The sequence below is a fragment of the Haliotis rufescens genome, unplaced genomic scaffold, assembly GCF_023055435.1.
Source record: "Haliotis rufescens isolate VD_foot unplaced genomic scaffold, xgHalRufe1.0.p SCAF_11, whole genome shotgun sequence".
In the NCBI taxonomy this organism is placed as follows: Eukaryota; Metazoa; Mollusca; class Gastropoda; order Lepetellida; family Haliotidae; genus Haliotis; species Haliotis rufescens.
In genome coordinates, this window is record NW_025963791.1 from 3262644 (window position 1) to 3290480 (window position 27837).

At 37.9% G+C, this 27837-nt stretch overlaps 1 protein-coding gene across 3 annotated transcripts in view; it reads left to right on the forward strand.

Annotated features, from left to right (window-relative positions):
- The window catches only part of LOC124134338 (small G protein signaling modulator 3-like), a 93417-nt gene that overhangs the window by 37754 nt on the left and 27826 nt on the right, over positions 1 to 27837 (forward strand). For all 3 annotated transcript variants that reach the window (XR_006861081.2, XM_046499102.2, XM_046499103.2), the window contains exons 11-16: positions 1336 to 1467; positions 3306 to 3494; positions 4987 to 5142; positions 6558 to 6721; positions 8164 to 8257; positions 21479 to 21549. Coding sequence is in view for 2 of the 3 variants with exons in the window: in XM_046499102.2 (XP_046355058.1) it covers positions 1336 to 1467; positions 3306 to 3494; positions 4987 to 5142; positions 6558 to 6721; positions 8164 to 8257; positions 21479 to 21549 (806 nt within the window). In the remaining variant the exon portion in view is untranslated. The remainder of the gene's footprint in view (positions 1 to 1335; positions 1468 to 3305; positions 3495 to 4986; positions 5143 to 6557; positions 6722 to 8163; positions 8258 to 21478; positions 21550 to 27837) is intronic.

Genomic DNA, 27837 nt, shown 5'->3' on the forward strand with positions numbered 1-27837 from the left:
TTGATTGGTTGTTGATTTTAAGCTCAAGAGCGAGAGAAATTCTGTATAAAAAATGTTAATGATAATAAAGCTGGTGACGTCACTTCCACAGTGAAGCTATAATAGGATTGGCAATTAATACTCAAGGATGTGCTGACTGGGGCAAAACAACATTCACTAGTTCAGTTGTACAAATGTTGTACTCATGTCAAGTCTGAGTGTGGAAAACTGCACTTTGTATTTATAGGAAATCATGCATGATTCAATTTAATATCCAGTTTATCATGTTTATGTCCCCAGTGAAAATATTTCATGAGGCATGGTTCATGTTTGTGTGTGCATTGTGTGCATGCGTGTGTTTTATGCAGTGTGGTGCAGTATTATTCTGACATGATGACACAGCAACTGCATTGTAAGTCTGAACATGCTGAGACAGCTGTTACAATTAATCAGAGTGTCAACTGTTGTTGCTGACTTTACCTCCATCATCCAGTCAACCTTGACCTACTGTATTTGCCGTAATAAGCGCACTGGGTACTTAGTCCCAATCAATTTAAAAAATACAGCGGAGGCTCCATATATGGCAGCTGTTAGGGATGTCCTATAAAGTTAACGCTTCATCTCACAACAAGCCCGGTCCCTGTTTGTGGTCATAGTCACTTGCATACATTTCGTGGCAAGTGAACTGAACATAGCAACTTTACAGATTTTATTACTTTAGGGCATACTGAATCACAAATGCTTAACCAAAATTTTATTTGAAAAAAGAAACTTGTGGAAAAGAGACAATAAAATATGTGGAAAATATATTTATTTATTTGTTCAAAGTTGGGACTGAAAAGAAATGGAGGGGACTGGTGTTTTTTAGAGTTGCCAGTTAAATGAGCCAGTGGGTACACTGGTAAAGCAGTTGAGACGTTTTAATTAATTATAACCGTTTTCATGTTATGTCTGTGTTGGTTATAGCCATGTTCTATGGTATTATAAATAGATAGCTGATGACATGTTATCTATAATCTGAATAATATACCTGGCCTATGCGTGTTAGATACAGTGTTTTTTATTTTTTATTCCTCCTTCTCATATCACTTATTTCATGAATTCCAATGTGATTCTCATTGTTTCTGCAATGCCATACATAAAATGAAAGGGTCGTTTCTCCTATTGTTCTGTTTCCTGTACAATGTATTCACAAGTCATGAATGTGATAATGTGATATGATGATGGTGTAACATTATATATGTAGAGAAGATGGATGATGATGTCTATTACAGATACCTATCAGTTCCCTCAAATAGAAAGTTGATTTATATGATTGTACACAAGTTTATGATGGCGATGTTGGATATGTTGCAGGTGGCTTTCCGGACTGCTGGATCCTTGACTGATGTCGTGGTGGAGACACACAGGCGGAAACACCTGGCCTACCTGATGGCTGACCAGGGTGCACTGGTCAACCCAGAGTCATCCAGGAACCTGCCAAAACAGGTCCGTTGCAGCAGTTGAATGTGTCATTTATAAGGAAAACAGTTTTGAGAATTGAGAATAACTAAGAATAAAAAGTTACTTATGAAGATATCTATCTCTGCTAATCGTGGGGAATGGGTGGCCCAGTCGTCTAAGAGTTACGTCCCTTGGGCACGCCAGAAACCTATGATTGTCGGTTCAAATCCCGGTTCGCCCCGATTATGATTCTAGGTTTCTCAGCACCATACATGTGCTCATGGGTTTCACCGAAGTGGTAAACGTCTGAGACCTGCATCACTTCGGGCTTTCCTCCCACATTAAGCTGAGATGCTGTGATATTACTGGAATACTATTAAAAGCGGCGTTAAACCCACTCACTCACTCACTTTGCTAATCAGTTGGATATTGGATGACAGTGGTCAATCAAAATTGTTCAATACTGCTGACTTTTTTAATTACAGAAGGCAACACTTTTTTTGGCAGATTCTACCAACCACAGCCAAAGGCCACATTCATTACTGAACATAAAATATGTTCAAGATATTTTTGTTAGCTCACAGCGAACAGCTAGAAGATTGCTGATGCAGCATTTAGCAATATTTTTGTTTGCCCAACTTTAACATGCTTGACTGATGATAAAATTATCAACAATACAATATAATATGAATTTAAAGTAACTTAACATTTTATATAATATTTTATAAAATGCATTTTACATGTTGTATGCAATTTGTGACACTGAAGACAACAAACGTTTTTATAGATGAATACACATTTCTGTAAATATACTTAACATCCTGTCCTTTCGACAATCTTAGCATTTCTCTTTCCCAGCTAAATTGGCTTCATCACTTCATCCTGAATAAAATTTGAAAAAAGATTAAGCTGCAAACAAATATTTATATTTTTGAACCACCCAAGCTAATTGGATGTACAGTCAAGTCTCGTTAATCCGACACTCGTTAATCCGACACTCGGCTTTATCCGACACAAATGATGGGAAACGATTGATTCAGCGCTATTTAGTCCCGTTAATCCGACATTCTCGCACTCCGACTCCGACACACCTAATTTGCAACGAATTACCGAAATCACTCATTTATCAGTCTCGTTAATCCGACACAGTGGTCAGCGTACTCCGTGGTCATCTGCCCGCGAGTACACAACCCCGTGTTTTGACACGCACTGGCTGCAGAGATTAACTTTAACAATTAACACTAGATGCCGGGATCATAAAGAATTTCAAGCTTAATTATAAGAAACAAATGAAATTACACCTCGACAATGTTGATGCTGAAGAACCACCAGCCCTAGACGTCAAGTGAGCAGGGGACTTTGAGAAATGTGCCTTCAAAATGTGAGAAACAGAAAACACTGACAAACTATTTTAAGTAGATGAAGCAAGTTGTTAAGACAGTAGCACTTGCATTTACACGAGGAAACACACGGTTATTTTCTATCGTGAAGATGTCCGATTTTCGATCACAAATCACTTAATTTCGTTAATCCGACATACTCGTTAATCCGACACAATCATGTGCAACCAACGATGTCGGATTAACGAGACTTGACTGTATGTTGCCAACCATGGACTTTCGAGAGTAGAATCCTGTTTGAAGCTAAAATTAGTACAACAATGTGAGCTTGTTTTTGCATAAAGCAGCTCTTAGATACATCAGGGCAAATCTGAGATTTAAACCCATGATTCTAAGTTTCTGGCATCACTAAGGGATGAAACTGTGCACAGAGACTTGCAGTGGTTTAGATGACTGGGTCACATGTGCCTCTCTGTGCAGTGCATGTGTTTTCGTGAGCTTACTACCTGGCTTTGAAAGAGAAACTTCCTGTTTCATTTACAGCAACTGAACAAGCGACACCTAAAACGTTCTCGATCCCTCGTCTCGGTCCTGCTCAGAGGAGAATCAGAGGATGAAGACTTTGGAAAAGCCAAAAACATTCGCCAAACAGAGTTACTGGTAGACTTGCGGGAAGCCATCCTCCAGGTTGCTCGTCACTTCCAATCACTGGACCCCAAAAATAACAAAGTTGTAAGTATACCAGACTTTCCACAATCTCGACTTTACAATGAGTCTTATTCTCAGTGACAGGACTGCAGGATTATATCAAGCTGATATACCTGTATGTGCCTATCTGATTCATTTCTTGAAAGTAAGAGCCATAATCTTGACACAGGGTTTAAAATCACCAGATGCCTATGTGGAGTAATATGTACATGGTATGTCACCAATGTTATTGTTTGTGTATGGGGGCCTGTGTATGGTACCGGTAATATTTACATATAAAATGGCCATCACCATTGTTTGAAAGTGTTTTTGTGAGGTAACATCTATATTTAGTATTAGCAATATTATTCTTTAAGTAAAGTAATATTTACATTCAGAATTACCATTGCCATTATGTACTTGATGATGGTTCAGTTAGTTTAGAAGCATAATGACAAAATAGGTTAGGTAAGAAGCTGAACAACAGTGGGCTGTGTCAGTGGTATGGAATGGATGTTTGGGTGCTGCCTTATTAAAACTAAGTCAATTTTTATGGTCAAAGGAAATGTTGCTCAAGCAACAATAAGATTTCACAAACAGCACTTTTTCACATTGTGGTGACTGAAGTTGTTTGGGATTTTACGGTTGCGAAATTGGCAAGAGAATTTTACCTTAGGACAACTGGCAGTTCAAAGGTTTCATTCATAGAATTTCAACCACTAAAATGTGAAACTCCAATATGCATCAAGATCTGAGCACACCTCCAAAGAAGGTCATGTCAGGTGCCCCTGAGTAAACTTTGACCACCCAGTCTAAAGGAAGGATATGTGGATTCTAGAGACAATCAGATGTCAGCTTTCTAAAAATATCTGGCTTCAATTCTTTTTTTGCCACCTTGATATGGAAATTTGATTTTCATGAAAAGAAAACTCACGTAAGACACAATCATTCCTTAAGTGCTTTAATCATACTTCCTTTTGGGTGTAGATGCCATGGATCTCAGAAGCGACAGGATGCATAAAATACTCACAACAATATAATGGCATGGCCCTCATTAGGTACATTAGGGAAAGGTTGTCTTAACTCATTTCGAGATACAGAAATCAGAACATATATGCTGATCTGAATGCCTCATGCACTCATACCAAGAATTAAGAAGCCTCGACGCTGATTGGCTAAGTAGAAAGTTCATCTGAAATGAGTACCTATGGAGGTGTCTTATGGAAGTATCGTATCAGTGTAAAAGATCTAATTTTAATGAAATTGGGTTTTCAAACAAACAAAGCATTTTAGTTTTTCAAAATGTAAGTGAGACATGCCAGATAAATATATATTGGTCTGTGCAAAACTTGGTGTAGTAAATATTTAGTAGAGTTTTAGTATAGTGATATTATTGTATTATTCAAGAAGAACAAATGTTTATCTTCCAGTAATTTAATATAAAATATTTTTATTTCTTCAAATAATTTAATCATATCAATCGCAGATGTTTTTTTAGATATTTCAAGTGTGCAAGTACAGGTGTTGTGTGTTGCAGAACCTGCAGGCTGACTACACCATGGACAGCCATGCCAAGGACCTGGAGAACTATGTGAACGTGGCCCGCAATAGGAGGAGGCGGGCCAAGGCACTGCTTGACTTTGAACGTCACGATGATGATGAGCTGGGATTCAGAAAGAATGACATTATCACAGTAAGTACCAGGCTTCGGGGTTAACAATGCTGTTACTGTTAAAAGTCAAGAATGAGATTGGTATATAGCTTTTATAAATATTGTGTGATTTGTAGCCATTTGGAGATATAGAAGTGTGTTGTAAATCCTACAGTGCACATTGGCACACTTTCTAATTGCTTGATTCCTAGCTCCAGTTGCGGCATATAGAACTGCTGATAAATGATGAAGGGATGAGTGGATACTGCAGCAAGCTTTGAGGCCACCATTCCTAGATCCACCATCATCACTGCTTGCACTAATTCCCTCACAATTTTGGCAGGATGTGTCTTCTACTTTCTATTCTTTGGATAGATGTTTATGAGATCTGTTGAAGCATCATCATTATAATAAGTTATATGTTAAACGGTAGATTTCAATGCAGTGTTGAGTTGAGGATAGATTTTTGTGCACCTGCTTAATGCAGATTTTCAGTTTCTAAGTGGGTTGATACTGGATTATTCTTGAAAAGTGAAGTGTTAGGTTTCCTCTTTCCTGAAGTCCTTAAGTTACACTCCTGCTCCTACATTTGATATCTACAGAACTGACCATGTTTAAACAATCTTTTATATGTTTAAATCAGGGACAAGAGTGGCATAGTGTTTTGAGGTATCACAACTGTCTGTGCTGAATCACAAACCATTAGGCTAAACAGATCAAATGAAATTTCACCATATATGACTTTGATCTGTCTGTTGTCACCAAAGTGGTAAATGTCTGTGACCTGCATCACTTTGGGCTTTTCTCCCACATTAAGCTGACATGCTGTCAGGAAACTGTGATGCTGTTTATAGTGGCTCGTAACATGTATAACCCAACACACTTTTTAAAAAAGAATATGTTTATTTCAATTCAGTAGACATGAATGTAACATTGTTACATGAGGTATATAAGTGTAGCAGTTCATAGAATCTTAAAACATGATCAGATATGGGTATATACATATATCATGATATATTGGATTGACTGATAAATTATATTAAATAGGCTGATAAATCCTTCCATTTTCTGTCGAATTTATTAATGCGTCTATTTTTCATCATGTTCATTGGGATAATATTTTCTACTTTACATACATCTTTCAATATGTTAATGAAGAAAAGGAAGCATAATAGATTTTTCTCAATGCTTGACTGGTGAATGCATTTTTTTGCAAGAAGAATTATATGGTTACAAAGATAGTTGTTTTTGTTGTAGCAAAATAAGTTATCCAGAATGGTAATATGAATATCATATACAAGTTTTGAGTTCAGGTACATTTCATTTTCTAACCAAAATTCTTTTACAAAAACGCATTCTACATGCACATGGTATAAGTTTTCAGATTCAGAGACACAAAAAGAGCATATATCATCATCCATTAACTACATCCATTTAACCCAACACACTTTGTTCAGATCATTTCCCAGAAGGATGAACACTGTTGGATCGGGGAACTGAATGGTTTGCGAGGATGGTTCCCGGCCAAGTTTGTGGAGATTCTGGATGAGAGGAGTAAGCACTACTCTTCAGCTGGGGATGACTCTGTGACAGAGGCTGTCACGGATCTGGTCAGAGGGACGTAAGTAGCCACATTTCTTATGTAATAACAGAGAACATAAAACTATATAAAATTTAATAGGGCAAGTGAGAATATTGTAGGATGAGTACAAAATAATATCTACTTGCCCTGCAGGACAAGTTCGATTTTAAAGACATGGTACGAGCCCTGCATATGAATGCTTGTGCAATTGATCAGATATGTTGGATTTAGGGAAAAAAATTCTTGCGAGGAAATTGTTTTGAAGTGAAGCAGCCTGTAATCAATTGAGTTCGGACCAGACAGTCAAGTAATTTATAGTAGGAGCAACGATCCACGGCTTTTGGGTACATTGACATGCCATCAACCAAGTCATGAGCCTGACCACCCAATCCATTTAGTCCTACGACCAACATAGGTTTCTAGGGGCCTATTCTATCCCAGCATCCCCACGGGCGTATGGATCTTGGGATCTTGGGCATGGAAGGAGATAATGAATGACCTGAATCCAAATCCGAGAGGACTTTTAATGCGAAATCATAGCTCATTGAATTCAGTGTATCCCTACCAACAAGCATGGTACCATGAAGCTATGCTTTTTTTTAGTTATGTTACTGTGTATCCTAAATATTCTGATTCCTGAAGGTGATACATTTCCTATTTTCTTCTAATACCATAAAATAGTTCTATCCTCTGATGCATGTAGATAAAGATACTGACATTAAAATGTGCCAAGAAAAGAAGTTTGGAACACTCTAAATACTATTATACTAAATACTACCATAAGCAGAGCAAGCACATTTCATGAATTCAATTCAAGGGAGAGAAGTCTGTTAGCCTTCTTGGCCTAATGTGTTATCTAATACATGTAGTAATTCCATCACTGCAGCTTGTGATTCAACATTTGAACACAACATCTCAAGTGAACATGGTATAATTACTGAGATTAGTTTTTAACACTTATTGTCAGGTATCAGTCAATACCACATTACTGATTAGGGCAGTTAAAAAAAATATTCTTCTTTCTCAAGACTTTACAAAATTCACTTGGTTTTGGGGAGGGAGTATTATATTTTGTTAAACACACACAACACACACACCACACACACACACAACACACCACACACAACACCACACACAACACCACACACACACACACACACACACACACACACACACACACACACACACACACACACACACACACACACACACACACACACACGGTGCAAAATCAAGTTGGTTGTATGTAGTGATGGGTAATGGAGGAATGTAGGGTACACATAACCTGTGAAATCTTGACGATGAAGATCTATTGATCAATGTAGATATTGAGTTTATCAAGTTTTCCCTGTAATGGTCACATTAACGTAATGAATAATCAGTATGTTTAGCCATATTTAAAAATGTTTCCAAATGTCCTTGATGAAGATGAATAGTTTTCAGCCTATGTATTCAATTTTAATTGTTTGTATTCTTTCCAGGTTATGTCCAGCGTTGAAAGCAATATTTGAACATGGATTAAAGAAATCCAACATCTTAGGAAGTCATTGCCATCCTTGGCTCTTCATTGAGGAGGTGAGACTGATTTCATATAGCAACTGTCCAGTGTTGTAGAGGCTTGTCCTGCACACCAATCGCGTTCACCGAAGTAGAAATGGGGAGTGTCACGGAATGTGGAATGATATTTTAAAATACATGTACTGTTTTGTAGGGCTGTTACGATTCACTCGCGTATTCGGTGAATCGAACCGTATTCATTCATGAATTGAATTCATTATTCCAGGCCACTAGAATCAAATATTTATGAATATGCAATCATGTGCATTTACATACCCTGTACCTAAAAAATATTCATAAAAACATATTATATGCATAGATTTCTTAAAAAGAACACTCTTATAATATTTAATTTGACAGTATTGTGGTCACTGGTCATTGTCACATTTGAGCAGATACTAGTACCTAGATAAGTGAGGTATATTAATGTTTTATATAATAATAGTTAACCATCCATGTCAAATAATTTATGTTATTGTTTCACTGAATATAACAAATTATACATCAGCTGCTGACTTGTTATTGTATTCATGAATTAATATTCATATTCGTTACCCTATATTCATGATACAAAGTGTATTCGCCTCATAGGGTATTTGTTGCAGCCCTACTGTTTTGTTACTGCTATCAAAGAGTTCTCAAACCATTGTCAGCTGAATAGACTGACGTTTACACATGCATTGTATCATTTATATTTTTTACTCTGCTTTCTGAGGTGAGGTAAGATGGGACTAAAGTCACGTTCAAGATTATTGTACTTGTAGAGCGGCGTACAAGTACATTTGTGTGTAGCTTTAACTAGTTTGTACTAATGCTGGTGTGGCAGTACTAGCCCACTGAGATGCCATGCCGCAGTTTAACATGGATACCAAATACTGACTTTGAGGCGACAAGTCCTTGTTTTATCCCCTAATGCTAGGTAACAGCAAGTACCATCTTTTAATGTCTTTTGGCATGAAGGGGCCAGGAGATAGAGCTACGGACCTTCTTCTCAGATGCTTGCTGACATTGAGAGCTCACGAAACTCAGCATAGTGAACCTATTTATACCAACTACAAAGTCACATGACATCACACTCTGGATTTTGTCAATCTGGTGAGCTTAATGGGATTGTTTGGTCTAGATAGAAAGGCTAGATGGTGTTGACTACTAGATTAATCAATTAGGGTGAATACTTTTCTTCTCCGTGCTGAAATGGCAGGTTAAGTTTTCTCCTCTCTGTACCAACAGCCATTCCATCAGCATTCATGAAGGAAATGTTATCACGATTGCAGAAGGAATCAAATCAATCATTGCTCTCTAAGTTTGTGACCCAGTGACATGAGCTCGCTGTACTTACAATGTGTGTATCTGGTCTGATATGAAATGAATACACTGATTGGTTATAACTGATAGGAGAAACCATGCCTAAAACCAAGGGTGTCGTGAACCGTCAAAAGAGTTTAATTTAAACAAAAAATCCTATTTACATCATGTACATTTGGCGCGTTATAACAAGACAGTTGTAAAGCCTGCTCATAACCTGAGGGGGGCACGGGTGGCCCAGTCGTCTAAGGCGCCGCGATTCGCTGTGCAGAGTTGCGTCCCTTGGGCATGCCAGAAACCTATGATTGTGGGTTTGAATCCTGATTCGCCCCGATTATGTTTCTAGGTTTGTCAGCACCATACCAGTGCTCGTGGGTTTCACCGAAGTGGTAAACGTCTGAGACCTGCTATCACGCCACGATATAACTGGAATACTGTTAAAAGCGGCGTTAAACCAAACTCATTCACTCACTCACTTACTCATAACCTGAGGGCTTTTCCCGAGCTCGAGGTTTCACATTTTCAACCGAAACCGCAGAGACAAACTACTGCAGACTTTTAAAAAATCCTGTTATCTTTGCATAATCTTTGGGGTTAAAGGTTTGCTTGTGGGCTAGTGTTGCATTGACGAATACACATAGATCATGAACACAACACTCACACCACATGCACACCACATGCACCAGGTCATGCTACACTGCAGTCGCCTGTTTAATGGAAACAGATTTGTATGTTGCAAGTGGAATGCCTCTAGTCCCCAAATGCTGTGTTCTGTTTACTTTTTCATAAGTTTGATTAACCATATACAATATCCACAGACATCCAATCCACAGATGGCAGTCCACGATAATGTCACACAATGTGATCAAGTGTGAACTTTTGATGGAATAAGATTGTGATGAAAAAGATTGTTCAGTGTACGTTTATCTAACAAGGCAGTTTTATGTTGGAAAAGTAGATTTAGAATCTTTTATGTCAGATTTTTGTTTGTTTGTATGTTTCTGAGTTTGGTTATCGGGTGACATCAGTAGATATTACAACATGTACAAATGATGCCAAAAGTGATGTTTTATGCAATGATATACGGTGTACATCAATTGAAGCTTTCATAAAATATAATCAGAAGTGACAGGGATATGAACATAACAGTTCTCCTTGTTACAGAATCTCAAATGCTTTGTTTCACATAAGGCATGTCACCTGCAGTTCTCATTGCCCTAAACTGAATATTAAACTGAAAAGGCAGAGTGAGATTTCAGTGTTAACTTGACCATGCAATTTTACCATTTCCAAAGTCATTGTAGGCATGCTATTTAACAGACTGAACACTGATTTCTTGTACATGTATTATCCAGGAGTAGTTGTGCCTTTGGGGGAACATCTGTCAATGGTGGATTTTGATCCGCCTCTGTCCGACTTCATCCATTCAGGGATCCGTGAAGATCCGGAGTAGAATAGGTCTTCAGCAACACATGCTTGCCGTAAAAGGCGTCTATGCTTGTCGTAAAAGGCGACTAACAGGATCGGGTGGTCAGGCTCACTGACTTGGTTGATGCATGTCATCGCATCCCAATTGCATGGATCGATGCTCATGATGTTAATCACAGGATTGTCTGGTCCAGACACGATTATTTACAGATCGCCTTCATATAGCTGGAATATTGCTGAGTGAGGCGTTAAACAACAAACAAACAAATCATCCATTCAGGAGACCAGTGCCCAGTTGCACAAAGTTATCATAGTGTTATGACTATCATAACTCTCATATCTTAATATAAACTTACGGTAGTGCTAATATGGCTTTGTGCAAGTGTTCCCTTGGCAATGGATTCTCGATAAGACTGATGTCTAAGATTTGGATAGCTACTCCTTTGTATAGGCACACCTTTATCTTGTGTATTATCTAGAGGATATGAAGCATGGGACTTCTACATATTGTCATTTGATTGTCATGCATTTTTAAAAAAGCAGAACATACCTTAACATTTATCTTGCTTGTCTAATTGTTTGGCAACATCAATGCAGTCAGACTTGGCCACTAGTCTAATTTTAATGCATGGTCAAAGTACTGGCGGAAATGCTTGAGAAATGCTTTTTGCCCATTATAACAAGATGGAATGTTTCACAGACCATTGCTATTGGAATATCGAGTAACTACTGATCTACTGTGCTCCAATGATCAGGGGTGTCATAAAAAAAGAATAAAGTAATAATGAAAACTCAAAAAGTTCACAGGTGTATAAATAACGGCTAGTTGTACTTATAGATGTCAATAAAGGATCAGATAAACACAATCAGCGCAAACAAGGACAACCGATTAAAATCATCAGCACAAATATACAACCGGTTTAGCTGAACAACTGTTTTACGGTAATAAAATGAGAAAAGCTAAAACAACACTCTGACAAGATACCGACCAGATGTGTAGACAGCCAATTAAGTCAGCTGGACATCAAAGGGGACAACAGACAGGGGCGCTTAGCCAGCGTGTGTTTCTAAACACGGGGAAAACATGAAAAGCAAACTAACTACTATATCCATACTGAAGATGTAAGTATCAAAATAAAGCGCAGAACATAAGATATCCAACGGTATCATTCAAGATTTACAACAAGCTATGTACAATTATTTATTAGGCAAAAATGATCATAAATACATGAGAAATAATATTATCTGAGTGTACATATAAATTCCCCTAATATTTGCAAATCCAAATCACAAAAACATTTTCAATACAAGAATAAGGTAACATACATCAAGTCAATACATTGTTTGGGAGTGCCATTAGATTACAAGAGAATGAAATGGTCGGGCCCCACTAAATCTCTAACAGAAGGTACTGACTCTGTAAGATAGTGACTTTCTGACTTTGCCGAGCAGTGCCGGAAATAAAACCGGGGAACAGAGCGGCACTAAAACCGTGACATGAGCAAATTTGATCCACAGTGACACTACCTACCTGTGGTTTGAAGTATTTCAGTCACATGGAGTGCAATCATAAGGAAATGAATGGTGATGTGTTCATAGGCTGGTTGGTAGTGCTATAACAATACAGCAATACAGTTGTGTTGTGTTATGAGGCTCATGATACAATACATAGATTTACAGACCCTATATCGCGATACATACAATACATTACATTACAATACAAGCTATATTGTTGTAAAAACACGTGAATAATAACAGAAGCTGTTCAAGAACCAGTTTACACAGGTTCCGTAGTACCATTTTCGCTCTCTGAAATTTGAAAAGAAATGATTCAAGATTATGATTCATGTACAAAAAGAAAGAATATCAAATGATGAAATGAAAGTACTATATCTGGACTGGATACGAATTGTATTGCACCCATAGCATTGGGATACGTATTGAGTTGCAGCCCCACCATATCGTTACACCTCTACTGGTTTGAACATCTGCTCCTAACCCAATCTAAACAACCCCAGTATCATTGTCATTTATAATGCCAGTAATAATGACATCCGGGAACCAGATACTGTCGCGCCAAACATAAGAGGTCTGAAGTCGACCATGCAGGAATATCTGGCATCTTGCAATGTCTACTTCAGCCCTTCTGAAACAAAAGTTAAGGTAGTGGAGAAAATTTGATGAATATGAAATCATCAAAGTACCAGATGGTTGTCCTGGCGACACAGCACGGTCACGTTGTCTTATGTACCCAAGTCTTACGTATGCATTGTGAGCTCAACCCTGTTGGGCTTATCTGGGCTAACTCTAAAGGGTTCGTGGCAAGATGTAACAAAATGTTCAAACTCAGACACGTCAAAGGGTTGATCAATGCAGCCTTTGCTAGAAGCACACCAGAGGTAAAGCAAAAGGCTGAAGATCATGTTCTTGAAATACAACATCAGTATCGCCAACAGGACAGCATAGATATCAGCCTTTTGCAGATATCAAAAATTTGGGTGATATCACAGATTCTGATACGTCATCAGCTGAGCCAGATGCTGGCTAAAGAAATTATTTGAAAGTAAAAATACTTCGAACACACATCCCGTTTCATAGCTTCTAACTATTCCATCATTTTCCCAAACAATATGCTGTTCTAATTTTATTTTAAAAATGCATTTCTCAATAAAGTTCACATATCAGCAATATTTTGATTCCACCCCCAACTCTGGTGTGAGGTCATTACCTCGGGACATGTGTTAGGTAATTACCTCAGGCTATAGGTCATTTCAGATTGGAAATGACATATTGTGTTCTGTGGGGTATTTTGGATTTGTGATGTGTTCTTTAACATTTTGAAGAAACTCCTTACAGACATGCTTGCCATAAGAAGGTGACTATGCTTGTCGTCAGACGTGACTAACGTGATCAGGGTGGCAGCCTGGCTTGCTGTCTTGGATGATGCATGTCATTGTATCCCAATTGCCTGGATCGATGCTCATGATGTGAATCACTGGATGGTCTGGTCCAGACTTGATTATTTATAGACCGCTATCATTTCGCTGGAATATTGCTGAAACAGCATTAAACAAACAAACAAACAAACAAACAAACAAACAAACAAACAAACCTAACCAGGCTTAACTGCTAAAGGCCTTCAACACTAATCCTGCTAGTGTGGGTCATTTGTTTATCGAAGTATTCAATAAATAAACTAGATGTTTGAATCACACATGTACAATGTACAATTTGTAATGAAAGAAATCAACAATTCCTTTTCTAATGTTATTGCTGTGGTATTTCTATTCTAAAGCACATCTTTCAACTTGTTTCTCATTATCAGTTTTCTACAACCAGCCAACATGCTTTGTTTACTCTGAATCAAAATAAGATTGATGCTACATGTTCAAGTATATATATCAAACATTTGGATTAAGGTAGATCTCTGACATATCTCAGATTCTGAGACCTGTAAAAATCAACTTTCTTTTTAAGAAAGTAATACAATTCACCAAAATATATAATTTTCCTGCTTCCATCTGAATCCAAATCTTCCGATATGTTGTCATGTATCATCTATATGTAATCTATCAATGTTATCAAGATTTCCAAGCACATATGTCTTCCATGCCAGACTCCTTCAATGAGTTGAGTAATGCTCTCCTTTGAAATTCTACATACCGCACATATGTGAACTAATGGCACAGCCTCTCTTGTAAAAATAACCTTTCTGTTTTTAGTTAGCCAGTTTTAGCCCCGCGATATAACCCAGTGATGAGTGTAAATTGAGTTACACTGTATACTTGTAGAAGCTTGTTATCAACCACATGTGGAGACCACGTGGGTAATGTGCCCTATTGCAATCACAAACGCTTTATTTCAAACCAAAATCTTTCTTCCCAGCTGTTCTGATTGTTGTTTTGGAAATTATTTCTCATAAATCTTAAAAAGCATGTTTCCTGCTTATGCGAACCAGGCTGTATCATTAGGGAAGTGCCACCAAATAGTTCCATTTGCCTTTGAAATGGCTAGCAGGATGTTTTTTCTTTGATATCACAAATCCAGTATAAGCTTGTGGAGTATTGAAAACAAGCTAGTGATAGCCAGGATTCGAGTCCCTAGTCGTAAGCATGTTTCCAAGCTGAGATAATTGACACTTATCAACAGATCTTGTTTTATTGCAAAATTGTTTCTGCAAATAATTGTTCAGTATGGTTAGAAAGTTATCTGAGTCAGTGTTACTGCTTATTATTACTACAAGAATGCTTTCAAGTATTGAAACAGGTGCGTGTGAGGTATGTGTGGTATTAGTGCACAAGCTGCAATCGGACAGCTAGCTCACATTCATCATGTTTAAAGCATCTGATGAGGAGGCTACAGGCAGGTGTCTGTGGCCTTGATGCAGAGTTGAAGGATACACACACAGAAATAAGCAGCAAATTTGGAGGCCAATTTACTTACCAAACTATTTATTACAGTCAAGCAATTATTTTTGAGATAGGTGTTAGGCAAGGATTTAGTGTATTTCCTATTTATGTGTGGAGCAGAAGCATGGTGAGTGGTGAATGATGCATCTTATTACGGTTATACAGGTGAAGGTACCTATGGAAAAAAGTGTTTGTTTAGCATTTAAGCCATGATATTTATTTGCTGGAATTAGAAATTATAATTAAGCCCAGGTGGTTAAGGTGTATATAGGTGTTGAGACGGTCAGGTTTCCACCTGTGAAAACAGGGTGACAAGCATGGGGCAACTATGTAGTCTACACACAGTTTATCTTTGTTGTATGTAGTTCTTTAAAGCTCACATGGCCTGAAAGGCCATGTGAGCTCTGCATATCATCCTTCGTCTTTCACTTTCATCAATGTCCATGAAGTTTTGATACCTTACTGACATCCCTTAAATGGTTTGATGGATTCATCTGATATTTTGTGTGGATGTTTGATTTCAGACAAAATGACTAAAAAATCTCCAAATTTACAGGTCCAAAAATATGAAACATTGTGGGTGATGTGGCTTCCATAGTTTATGTAATTCCAAGTTTGTTTGAGACATCTTGATTGGAAATCATATATGACTACCAGGCATTATAAATAGCTGACCAATCAAATGACACTAAAGAGCGAGAGAAATTTGTGAGAATTTAGTGATAGGGGGAGATGGTTCTTTCTGAGGATTTGGGGAGGCAAATAAAATGTAAATGTGAATGTCTGCATCATGATGTCAGTATAACAATAATATACATCATCCAATACATGACCAATGTGGAAGAACACAGTAGACCTGACCAATGAGAATGAACACGCTAAGCCTGACCAATTAGAAAGAACATTCTAAACCTGACCAATGAGGAAGAGGAAAAAACTAAACCTGACCAATGAGGAAGAACATACTAAGCTAGACCAATGAGGAAGAAGCACATACTTAACCTGACCAATGAGGAAGAAGCACATACTAAACCTGACCAATGAGGAAGAAGCACATACTAAACCTGACAAGTGAGGAAGAAGCACATACTTTACCTGACCAATGAGGAAGAAGCACATACTAAACCTGACCAATGAGGAAGAAGCACAAACTAAACCTGACCAATGAGGAAGAAGCACATACTAAACCTGACCAATGTGGAAGAAGCACATACTAAACTTGTCCAATGTGGAAGAAGCACATACTAAACCTGACCAATGAGGAAGAAGCACATACTTAACCTGACCAATGAGGAAGAAGCACATACTAAACCTGACCAATGAGGAAGAAGCACATACTAAACCTGACCAATGTGGAAGAAGCACATACTAACCCTTACCAATGTGGAAGTAGAAGACAACTAAACCAGACCAACAGGGCAGGAGAGCCCACTTGAGTTGGACCATCTTTCACTAGCAGGTGGGCCCCGCTGTGGTAACCCAGTGGAGGAACAAGTTGTCATTTCAGTAAAAACTGTCTTGATAAATCATGGCCGTTTATCTGATAAGGAAGGCAATGTAGATTAGACAGCAGGAGCTACATTAGTAGCACCTCCACCTGTGTTACAAGGCTCTCCTCCCCTCCTATCACTACCTCGTCTACATTCATAAAAACTCTATTTCTGTCGTGGTGTTACATCTTTCACATTAGTGGCGGATGTTGTGCAAGGAAGCGAAGCTACAGATTCTTTAACATTTGGACATTTGTTACAGATCTGCCCTTTCTTTGATAAGCACTAGATGAAGGGTATTTTATGTTGTTGGTGTAATACCATGGGTCATTTATGTTGTTCTTCAAGAGGAGAGTATTTTCATGAATGGTTGGTGTTTTTTCTTTTCCGTGATAAGAGTAATATGTTCCAACCTTTGCTGGTTTCCTTTAAACATGATGTTTGTACTTGAGTAAGGGAACAAGACTGAGCTGTTATAATGATGAATGCATAGTATAACTTGTATGACCTAGGGTAATGCTTCAAATCAACCATTGGATACCTAAGAGATGTTTGCATCAATCTGCTCGGATTTTGCGGGTAGATTACACCCCAAGTACATAATTTCCTAAGAGTCAATTAATGAGGATCAGGTGAATATAAAGTGTATCATTATGCTGACACAGCCTTATTTGACTGTGCTAGTGTTACTGTTAAAACAGCATCGAACCCAAATCACTCACTCACTAACTCACGTGTGTGAAAAACTTGTCATACTTTCCATAAGATTCAATTTATATGGAGTCATTTTATAAGATGGCCATGTACCACGAAGAATCTATGACAATAAAAAATTAAAAGCTCTGATTTGAAAGTAATAAAGTTTTAAAGAGCAACCAATGTCTTGCCCACAGAAAAATATATGTATTTATTGTATTTTATTAGATGAACTGATGTGTGTTGAGTATCTGTTGTTCATTACACACAGAGGAATGTATGTTGTTCCAGTGTAATGATCTCATAACATTTATCCAACAAAGATTTATACATTGCAGAGTTTTCTTATATAAACATGCTGAAACAACTAAATTATTACCACAATTACAATATTTAGAAATAATATCACATGATCTTTCTGGTGGTTTAGGGGTATGTATGTATGGGAGGCTGCTCAAATTAGTTTGAGATATGTGGATATGCAGGTATACAGACAACTTTTGGAATAATGGAGATGTGTGGATAAACAAGGTTCCACTGTAATTATCCCCCTGATCCCCTCTCTCTGTGCACTGAACTACGTAGAGACAGAGCCAAGTTTGAAATATTCTTAGCACTTGAAGCATACAAACATTTTTATTGGTTAATTACAGATTTATACTTGGTCCTAAAGATTATGCAGTTATTAAGCATATCATTACATCAATGTATTAATTATTATAATGGAGGCAAACCTGTTACTCATCATACAGTAGAATTTGTCCATCTAATTGGCTTACAAAAATGTGGGAATATAGATTGGCATTTTTATTGAAATACAATTTATAAGCAACCTGAAAAACTTAATAATTTGAAACGTTCAGGGATATAAGTTCCAATGTTGTACAGGATCAAGTTTAGGAGATAGAGAGGCATCTGTTAATGAATCAGATCACTTTCCCTCCTTCATGTGATTAAAGACTATCAAACTAAGTTTTTAACCAGGTTACCCAAATCAGTCTCTCAAAGAGGGTATCTGCAGTGCTACTGAATCTGTAATGTTTGAGATACACTTGACAAAAGTAATTATCCCTTCACAGGTTTCATCCACCTGTTAACACCTAATTAAATGCAGCTAATTGCTTCATGAATGAAGGGTTAAATTAGATTCTGTAATTGAAAATCCAGCCCGAGCTTTTTATTGGCATTGAAATTCTAAACAGTGTCTGAAATCTAAAGATAAGCATCTGTTTGCATGATGCCATGTGTTTTGAAGCAACACTGATTAAGAATAAAGTGCCTTTTGGGGCCTCCTTGCATCATGTGAAGTGTAAGAACGAATCAAATGTCACTACCACTATGCATTGTTGGCTATTCTGACACTAAGTACAAGCCAAATACAGAGCCATGTTGGAGTGTACATGTCAAGGAGCGCATGATATACCCATTGTTGTTTCGTCTACTTGAGCAGAGCAATTTGCATTGGATTAGGCTCGGATGGGGCAATCAATTTACATGGAGAGAAAATAGATTCTCCATAACAAGGGATTTAAATGTGCTTGTCCCGAAAAGCATTCCCGACTCACTGTTGTCGCTGTGATGTGTTATAGGCTCACCGTGTTGTGTTATGGAGTTGCTGTTGTGTTACTTGATGATAATCTCTAGGGATTATTTGTAAGATGATCGTGTTAGTGTTTCAATGGAAGGGTCAGGACCCAGTTGGTTCAGTTTCAATTAAGTTTGAAGAAGCTATTTAAATGGCTCCCAGTCAGGCTGTTTGGTTGGGCTAAAATCGGCCTCCTTGTTTCATTTGTTGGTATCAAATGGTTACAGCAGTGGGTAAGTGGTAGGGTGTTATGTCTTTGTCCATTGAGGGAGGGGAGGGAGGCTCAGGTGTTACACCTGCCCTATGTCTTGATGAGACGGGTGTGGTCGTTAAGACAGGTGTCGTTGACACCCAAGGTCAACTGAAACATTTGACAGGTAACCGAACACGAATGTTTTGGTTCTGAAAGCATTCTTATATACTCGTAGTATAAATAAGGGTAGGATGTCCCTGAAGCTATTAAACTTGTCATAAATCACAGCTTAGAAAAGCAGCAATGAACATAACCAATGGTTTGTGTTTTCCTAGTGCTTTGGTAGCTATTGTTCCTTAAAGGGGTACCCGTTGAAGCAGTTTGAACCTCACTGTTAGGGATGTCCGATGAGTTCCTATGACTGTAGGGGCAGTTGGGTAGTCTTGTGATGAAAATGTTTGCTCTGTACTCTGAAATCCCAGGTTTGATTTTCCACATGATGTGATGCTGTCAAACCAGCTGTTTCAGTCAGATGTGGTTATTGTGATTTGTAACCTCTGATTGACCAGTCAGAATCTCCATTACTTAGCTGGAATATTGCAGAGAGAAGTTTTAAACAACATTTGCAAAAATAATCACCATCAGACATTACCCAAACAAATCCGAGCTGCTTGCTTACAGCTACAGACAAAACTTATTTGAAAACACAACAATTACAATATCACAACAATGAATGTAATAACTTATTGTAGACTTTTCATCTTGCAGTATTTCCTCACAGATCTTTTTAGCTGATCAAATGTAGACAAAACATACTCCTCTGCAGTGTATAACAGAAAAGTGCTACCTCTTACTTTCGACATATATCTCTGTTGTGAGTTAAAGTGTTGGTCACTTGCCTTTCTTCTTACGGAACGACTATAGTCACTACAAATGGTGCAAAAAAATATATTATGATAACATTTAAAACAGAATTACTTTTGCAATATGCCAACTTAACCCAGTTTGTGACTTCAGCCACTAGTCCGATGCCCGAATCTAGTAAAATTCTGTTCAGTCTAGTATGCTTAACTAGTAAGTCTAATAATAACATCCATATCTACAGAAAATGATGCTTATAAGCCAAGTTTGGGGTAGTAGGCTCAAAAGGTTTTGGCACATACTGCTTACCTGGTATTGGTTTAAGATACAAACTGGAAGTTGAATACCCAAAGAAAAATACACAATGAGCATGCTTACATATGCGTAAGTACTCAATGACTCAAACTATTATCTGGTGGACTGCTGCACAGTGGCATCTTTGACCCATGGCTCACCTATATCCTCTTCCAACAAGTCTTTGAAACTTAGAATAATAGTCACAGACAGAAATGTGTGATGCTTTTCTTAGGCAAGTGACTTTGTTCACCCAGCACAAATAACTACCCTCTCAGCATGCTCAGATGAGAGGGTTATGTGAATACTGTGCCTTCTAGCTGGCAGCTTGTATGATCCCCAGTGAGTTTAGAAAGCAATTAGAATGCACACTGATCTATTTATGAAGGCAATGAGCGAGTATTAGGATATATAAATTCAATCTCATTAAAATCAGATCTAAGATTTCGCTACCGCTAAGCAAAAATCTGAGGACATCCCATTACTGGTCGCGTCAGAACGACCTTTCGCGAATTTTGACCGACCAGACCAATGAAATGACTGACAAGTAATCGACATTGGCCAATCAGAAACTAGCTTTCTCGGTTTTACGACACTAGTTTCAAACTGGCGACTACGCTTCGAAACATATTTTGACGTATTCTCGATTAAAATTTTAAAACTGATAAGAAGAACATTCTGGAATGGCTTATAGATGGCCTAGATTGTATGGATATAATCATAAAACCCGCAACTGTCGTTCGGAATACCCCGTGTCAAATATATCATGGTTGCATGATTAGAAAACACATTCCGACTGTCACTTTCATGATCTGGTAAGTGATGCTCTGATTGGTTGGATGAAAGGTTGCTCTGATGTGACCCATAATGGGATGTCATCAGATCTTTGTTTAGCGATAGCCAGAACTAAGATCTGATTTTAATGAGATTGATAAATTATTATTTATTATCATGATTTCATTATTATTACTGTTGCAGACAGCTACAAGAGAGGTGGAGAAGGATTTTCAGAGTGTGTACTCTAGACTGGTGCTCTGCAAGACATACAGGTGAGACACACATCTTCTTCTCCTTCAGTATTTATCCAGTGTTTCTCCTCCATTCTATAGTACGTGCCTGTAGTATATTCCTGTGATCCATTCATAGCTTTGTTTTAGAAGTGACGTCACCAAAATGCCTCGTCTGTACATCAGTTTGGCTTAGATGTACATTCAAAACTGTGTGCTCATCCGAGCGAGCCCTCAATATTTTTAATCAAAGCAATCTTAGCGCTATGATGATCATAAGCCTTATGTTAAAGTATGGGAGTTATGATTCCTTTGCGCTAAGATTGTTTTGTGGAATTGGGCACTGTTTTTTTTTTGAGACGGCATGAAAAGTCAAGTCAATGTACATACTGGTAAGGGAACAGTGATTTGATTTGATGTATATATAAAAATGTAGCATTGTGTAATTCTAACCAAACTCAAAAGCACTGGTAGCAAATGGGTCAAGGTATGTATCATAATACAGCAAGAGAAACTAACATTTTTAGTCCACTATAGTCCTTATAATTATAACATATAGCAAAACCCTTAAAAATGGCAAATTTCTACTAGTCTTTATAATACCTCAACTATTGGGCAGTTTGGTAAGGACTATAGGACGGGTGGCAATTTCTAAAGCTGTAATCAGGCAATAGAATAGAGACACATTGCCCTGGATAGTAGAGGCTGGTGATTATCAAAATGTGCATGATGTGTGGACAGTGATGCAAAGCAAGGACAAACTAGATGAGACAGATTATTGGTAAAATACTTCACAAAGCGATGATGGCATACAAAAATCGCTTTCACTACATTCAATATGTTGAAATACTTGTTTTGTTTCCATGGTTTCAATGTTTCTTCAGGTCTTCTATGAGTAAAAAGTAGTTTATTTATTTGTTTGTTTATTTTGTTTTGATGTCACTCTCAGCAATATTCAGCAATGGTCTGTAAATAATACAGACAATCCAGTGATTGATATCATGAGCTTTGAGCCTCACAATACTGGGATACAATGTAATGCATCTAGTTGCAGAGACTGACCACCTGATCCACTCAGTTGCCTCTACAACAAGAATAGGTTGCTGCGGACGTATATTCTTCCCTGAAATCCCACTATGTCTCTTTACCATACCGACCCGTGAAGATCCGGGCTAGAATAGGTCTTCAGCAACCCATGCCTGCCGTAAAAGGCGACTATGCTTGTTGTAAGAGGTGACTAACAGGATCGGGTGGTCAGGGACGCTGAGTTGGTTGATGCATGTCATCGTATCCGGATTAATGCTGATGATGTCAATCACTGGATTGTCTTGTCCAGACTCGATTATTTACAGACCGCCGTCATATAGCTGGAATATTGCTGAGTGCAACAACAGTTAAACAACAAACAAACTTATATTTACCATACCAGCATTGAATTTTTGACAAGTCCCCTTACACTGCTTAATGCATGGCTCCTTTGTTTGTGACTAGGCATTAACTAACAGAGTTGTCAGTTAAAGACCAATGGCAGTGATGGAACTTATTTTCTTCCCTATCTTTTCCCTTGATCATGTTGATGATAGAACAATGTCATGAAAAAAATGTGTGTCACCAGTGAAATTCAAATCTGTGAACATTGTGAAGTCCAAACCGAAGGCTAACAAATGTAGTCTTCTGCCACAGCGACATGGAAAAACCTATATGGAATTAACTACGAAGTATTTATTTTCTAATAGTTTATCCATTTATGGTTGGTCAAATATGTGTTCTTTCTTTTTTCAAATATTCATGCTATCTTACAGAATTTGTCAACTCATGAGTGAAATAGTTTTCAAAATTGAAGACATTACAATTAATTACTTTTTTTGAAAACGTCCACAAGCAACTCTAGATGGGCTTCTGAAATTATTCCCTTAACCATGTTAATCTTGACAACATGAATTGGTAACATTTTATAATATTTTTTAACTGGAATTCTGAGCTAGTAGTATAACAAGTTTTTTTCCATCTTTGTGTTTGTTTTGTTAAACGAAGATATATATATTTAGTTAAGTGTACATGGTCTTTCCCATGTCCTCATTTGAATCTTGGAAACATCAAACGTTGTATTAGGATTTCTTCCAAGTAAAGCTGCTCTCTTCTCTTCTCTTTAGCAGGTTTCTACAAGGGCCTTCTGTCTATATTTATCACTTTTATCGGAAGGGTTACAAAGCAACCTCGACAAGCATTTCAGGAGGAAAATATTGTGTAACTTGAGGGAAGAGTTTGTGAAAAATGAAAAGAAAACAGTCCCAGATGTTGAGCATGTATGAGCCTGGAGACTGAAAGTAGAGTGCATGGTGATGGTGTGTGATGACGGGGCTTGCAGGTGGTGTTATTTGATGAGATGTTGCTTCAGCAAACTGAGTTGATGTGCAGATGTAGCTTCCCCAGATGCAGGTATTCACTCTGTCTTAACACGGTATTCACCCAGTCCTAGCACAAACATTGATGCTTAGTGTTTGAAGGGATTTCTGAATCTGGCTATTATACACTGTAGAATTCTTCATTTTTTCCTAGTGTAGAGTTATAACCCTTATGCGTAACAGATATATGATTGTGGGTTCAATACGCAGATTTGCCCTCATTATATTTTGTGGTTTGTAGGCACCAACCTTGCTTGTTGGTTTCACCAAAGTGGTAAATGTCTATTCCTGCTTCACTTTGGGCTTTTCTTCCACATCAAGCAGATGTACATGCTGTGATGTAGCTGAAATACTTTGCAGTTAGACCAAATACTATCACTAACTCAATCTTCTTTTCCTTTTGATTCTTAGTTTTCAATTTTGAGTTGGATCTAATGGACTGTCATGGCATGTATATAACTGTCAGTTGTAAAACTCTCTGAACATAAAGATCTCCTCTGAAACAAGGCCTATGAAGCCTACAGTCAAAGGAGAGCTATGGTCCACTGTCGTAAACCCAGTATGACAAGATGTAATTAGTGTCATGTGTTAACAGAGACATGTCTATGTGTAATTAAGGTAGATTGTAATTAGTATCTATTGTAAAATTTGAGTTTAGCAGTCCAAAAAGTGTTTTGAATGACTTCAACCAAATGTGCTGGGACTGCCAATAAACCCAGGCTTTGAATATTGTGTATGAGACATGAAACATGTCAAAAGTTGACTGTCATTGAATAAAAAAATGTCTTCATCTTCATCATCATCATCATCATCAACATCATTTTAATGGCAAGGGATATATGTTTTTTTTAAACCAAATCTTGAAGAGGTAATACACATATAATGCTTTAAGAAAGGTTTCAGGAGGGCAGGTGACCATGTAATCTTTGTGAATTGTTTGTCCATGTAAATGACCTCACAGTCCGCATTTCAATTAGATGAAATGTATCCAACTCATCAGGAGCTTAGCTTGTCTAGTCTTCTGTACCATATTATAAGTTGCGTCTTTGAATATTTCTAGCAAGTTCATAATTGAGATTCTTGCAAAATGTCTTAAGAGCCAAAGTAGTTTAAATGATAAGAATGAACACTTACAGTCCAAAGTAACTGACTATATACTACCACACCATGACTGATTAATTATAGTACTAAGAAAGATTTAGGTGTACTTAAACTTCTAGTATATTTGATGGACTACAGTTTGGCCGTTTGTGTATTGAAAAATATGCTTGTAAGCAAATGGTTAGTCTGCAACGTTTGCAAAAACAAAATTCTTCTTTTCTGCTGATGATTCTGTGTTCAATTTTGGACATGCCTCTTAAGCCTATATTTGTTCTGAAGAGTCTGTAAGTGTACTTTGCACATTATCTTACAAGCAATTTGTATTTTCTCAGGGCCAAACACGATTCTAACCAGACGTTATCAATCAAACTTCAAAACTGCTTCCATGTCAATCCTGCCATACTTTCGTTGAAGAGACGAGACTTATTTGAAAGAAGCTTTCAAGTTAAACCCGATGGGGAGAAAGAGCAGCCCTTGAGAATTACAAAATAGACACAAGCACTTATGATAAGTACAAGCATATGTCACAGGTCAAGGCCAAAGGGTTAATAAACATGTTTTGTAGTCTGCAAGCGAATCAATTTAATTGGATTAAAACATGATAGCTTATAAACACGATAAAAGTTATTTGACCTTGTCTAATGAGGTACATGTGTTTCTGAAAATAACACCTAATTACCTGGCTATAGAAGGGTAACTATATGCGGTATCAAGGGGATTTTGTACATTTGTAATCTTTGATGCATGCATGGTTCTGTAACCATACTTTGGACATTAGCAAGATTGCTTTAGTACTTCTTAATGCTTGATTGAATTCTTGAAGGCAATCAACATCATCAAGACTGTTTCCTGTAATATTTATTGTTGTAGGCTAATGGGGAGGGTATTTATGCGAGTTCACATCCACATGTGTTAACAGGCGTACCATATTTGCTCTAATTTGAATGCCAGCATTACTGTAATGGAAAAGTGTTGGAATGCATAGCATCTCCCAGGTGAATATGTCCCATATCTAATTGTTTGATCTGTGAAACGTTGAACATGTGAGTCATAGTTATGGCTTGATACATGTTAAAGAGAAGGATACACAAGAAGTTGTCTCCAAGGGAAGATTACTCATCTTTGTTGCGTAAATTTCAGGAATGCGTTCTGATTTACCTCAAGAATTTCATGAAGTCACGCTTTTTCCCACCCATCAAATTTGATGTGTCAGTTTGAAGCAACGGTGGTATTTTAACAGCCTGTTGGTATATTACATGTATTAGATGTGTGCTAATTAAGTGTAGATCACAAGAAGTGCTCTGGCATGGGGCATATTCCCGTGGACTATCAGGTGGAGGTGTAAGAACATGTGGTGTTTGGATTTCCGGAGTTGGTCACAGGGCTTGGTCCCCTGCCAACCTTCTTGTGATTAGAGTGAACATTTCATAAACTGTTAGGGGACAAACACACCAGGAACACAGTGGGTTGGAAAGCAATCTCCACGAGGCTGGATGAGGCGTAGATGTTCAGGGGCTGCCTTAGAGTTTTGCCCCATAGTTGTTCCAGGATCTGGAACTCGTTGGTTTGAATCCCAGATTTGCCCGTTGAGTATGGTCCTTGAACAGAGTGTTCTCCCTTAGCCGTGCTAGGATCTGGAAATTGTGGGTTTGAATCCCAGATTCACTCTCAGTATGGTCCAAGACACATAAGCATTGATCTCTCAGCATAGTCCGCACCATACCTATGCTTGTGGGTTTAACAAGAGGTAAACTTTTATGACCTGTCATGTTAGGCAATCATTCTGTATTAATATGTGTGATATAACTGAAATGCTATTATATCAGTATTTACCCTGATGCACCAATTCAATCACAGCGCAGTAAAGCAAAGATTGGTTTTGTTCAACATACATGTTGCTTGTAAGGGGAAGAAGTACATGGGATGTTTCGGGCACTACTGGTAATCATTACGCCATGGATCATATGCAGGAGGGTAAGAACGTGAATGTGCAGATCTCATGCCACATGTTCATGTTGAGGGAGGAAGGTATTGATGACTAGTCAGATCAAACTTCATTCCACATAGGATAAATTGTTTGACCAAAATTCCTGACTAAATTAGTCCAAGTTGAAAAAAGTGAGGTGAGGTACCAGGTTTACAGCCAATATCCCACATGGGAGAATTTGGCGACCAACCCCATACCACATGAGTCCACAAACAAGAATTTTGGCAATCAGCCTTAATACATGCAGTGTTTTCAATTGGGTATGTAAGTTAAGGAATCCTTGCCATGCTCAGATACTCCAAATGTTAAGAAAAGCGCAGATTCTGTTGGTTCTTGGATCCATAGGTCTATTTAATTCACATGACTGAGACATTACGACCAACACATATACCACATGATTCTACATAGCAGAATTGAGGACCAACACATATACCACATGATTCTACATAGCAGAATTGAGGACCAACACATACCACATGATTCTACATAGCAGAATTGAAGACCAACACATACCACATGATTCTACATAGCAGAATTGAGGACCAACACATACCACATGATTCTACATAGCAGAATTGAGGACCAACACATACCACATGATTCTACATAGCAGAATTGAGGACCAACACATACCACATGATTCATCGTAGCAGACATTGGTTACCAAGACACATACCACATGATTCATCGTAGCAGACATTGGTTACCAAGACACATACCACATGATTCATTGTAGCAGACATTGGTAACCAAGACACATACCACATGATTCATCATGGCAGACATTGGTTACCAAGACACATACCACATGATTCATCGTAGCAGACATTGGTAACC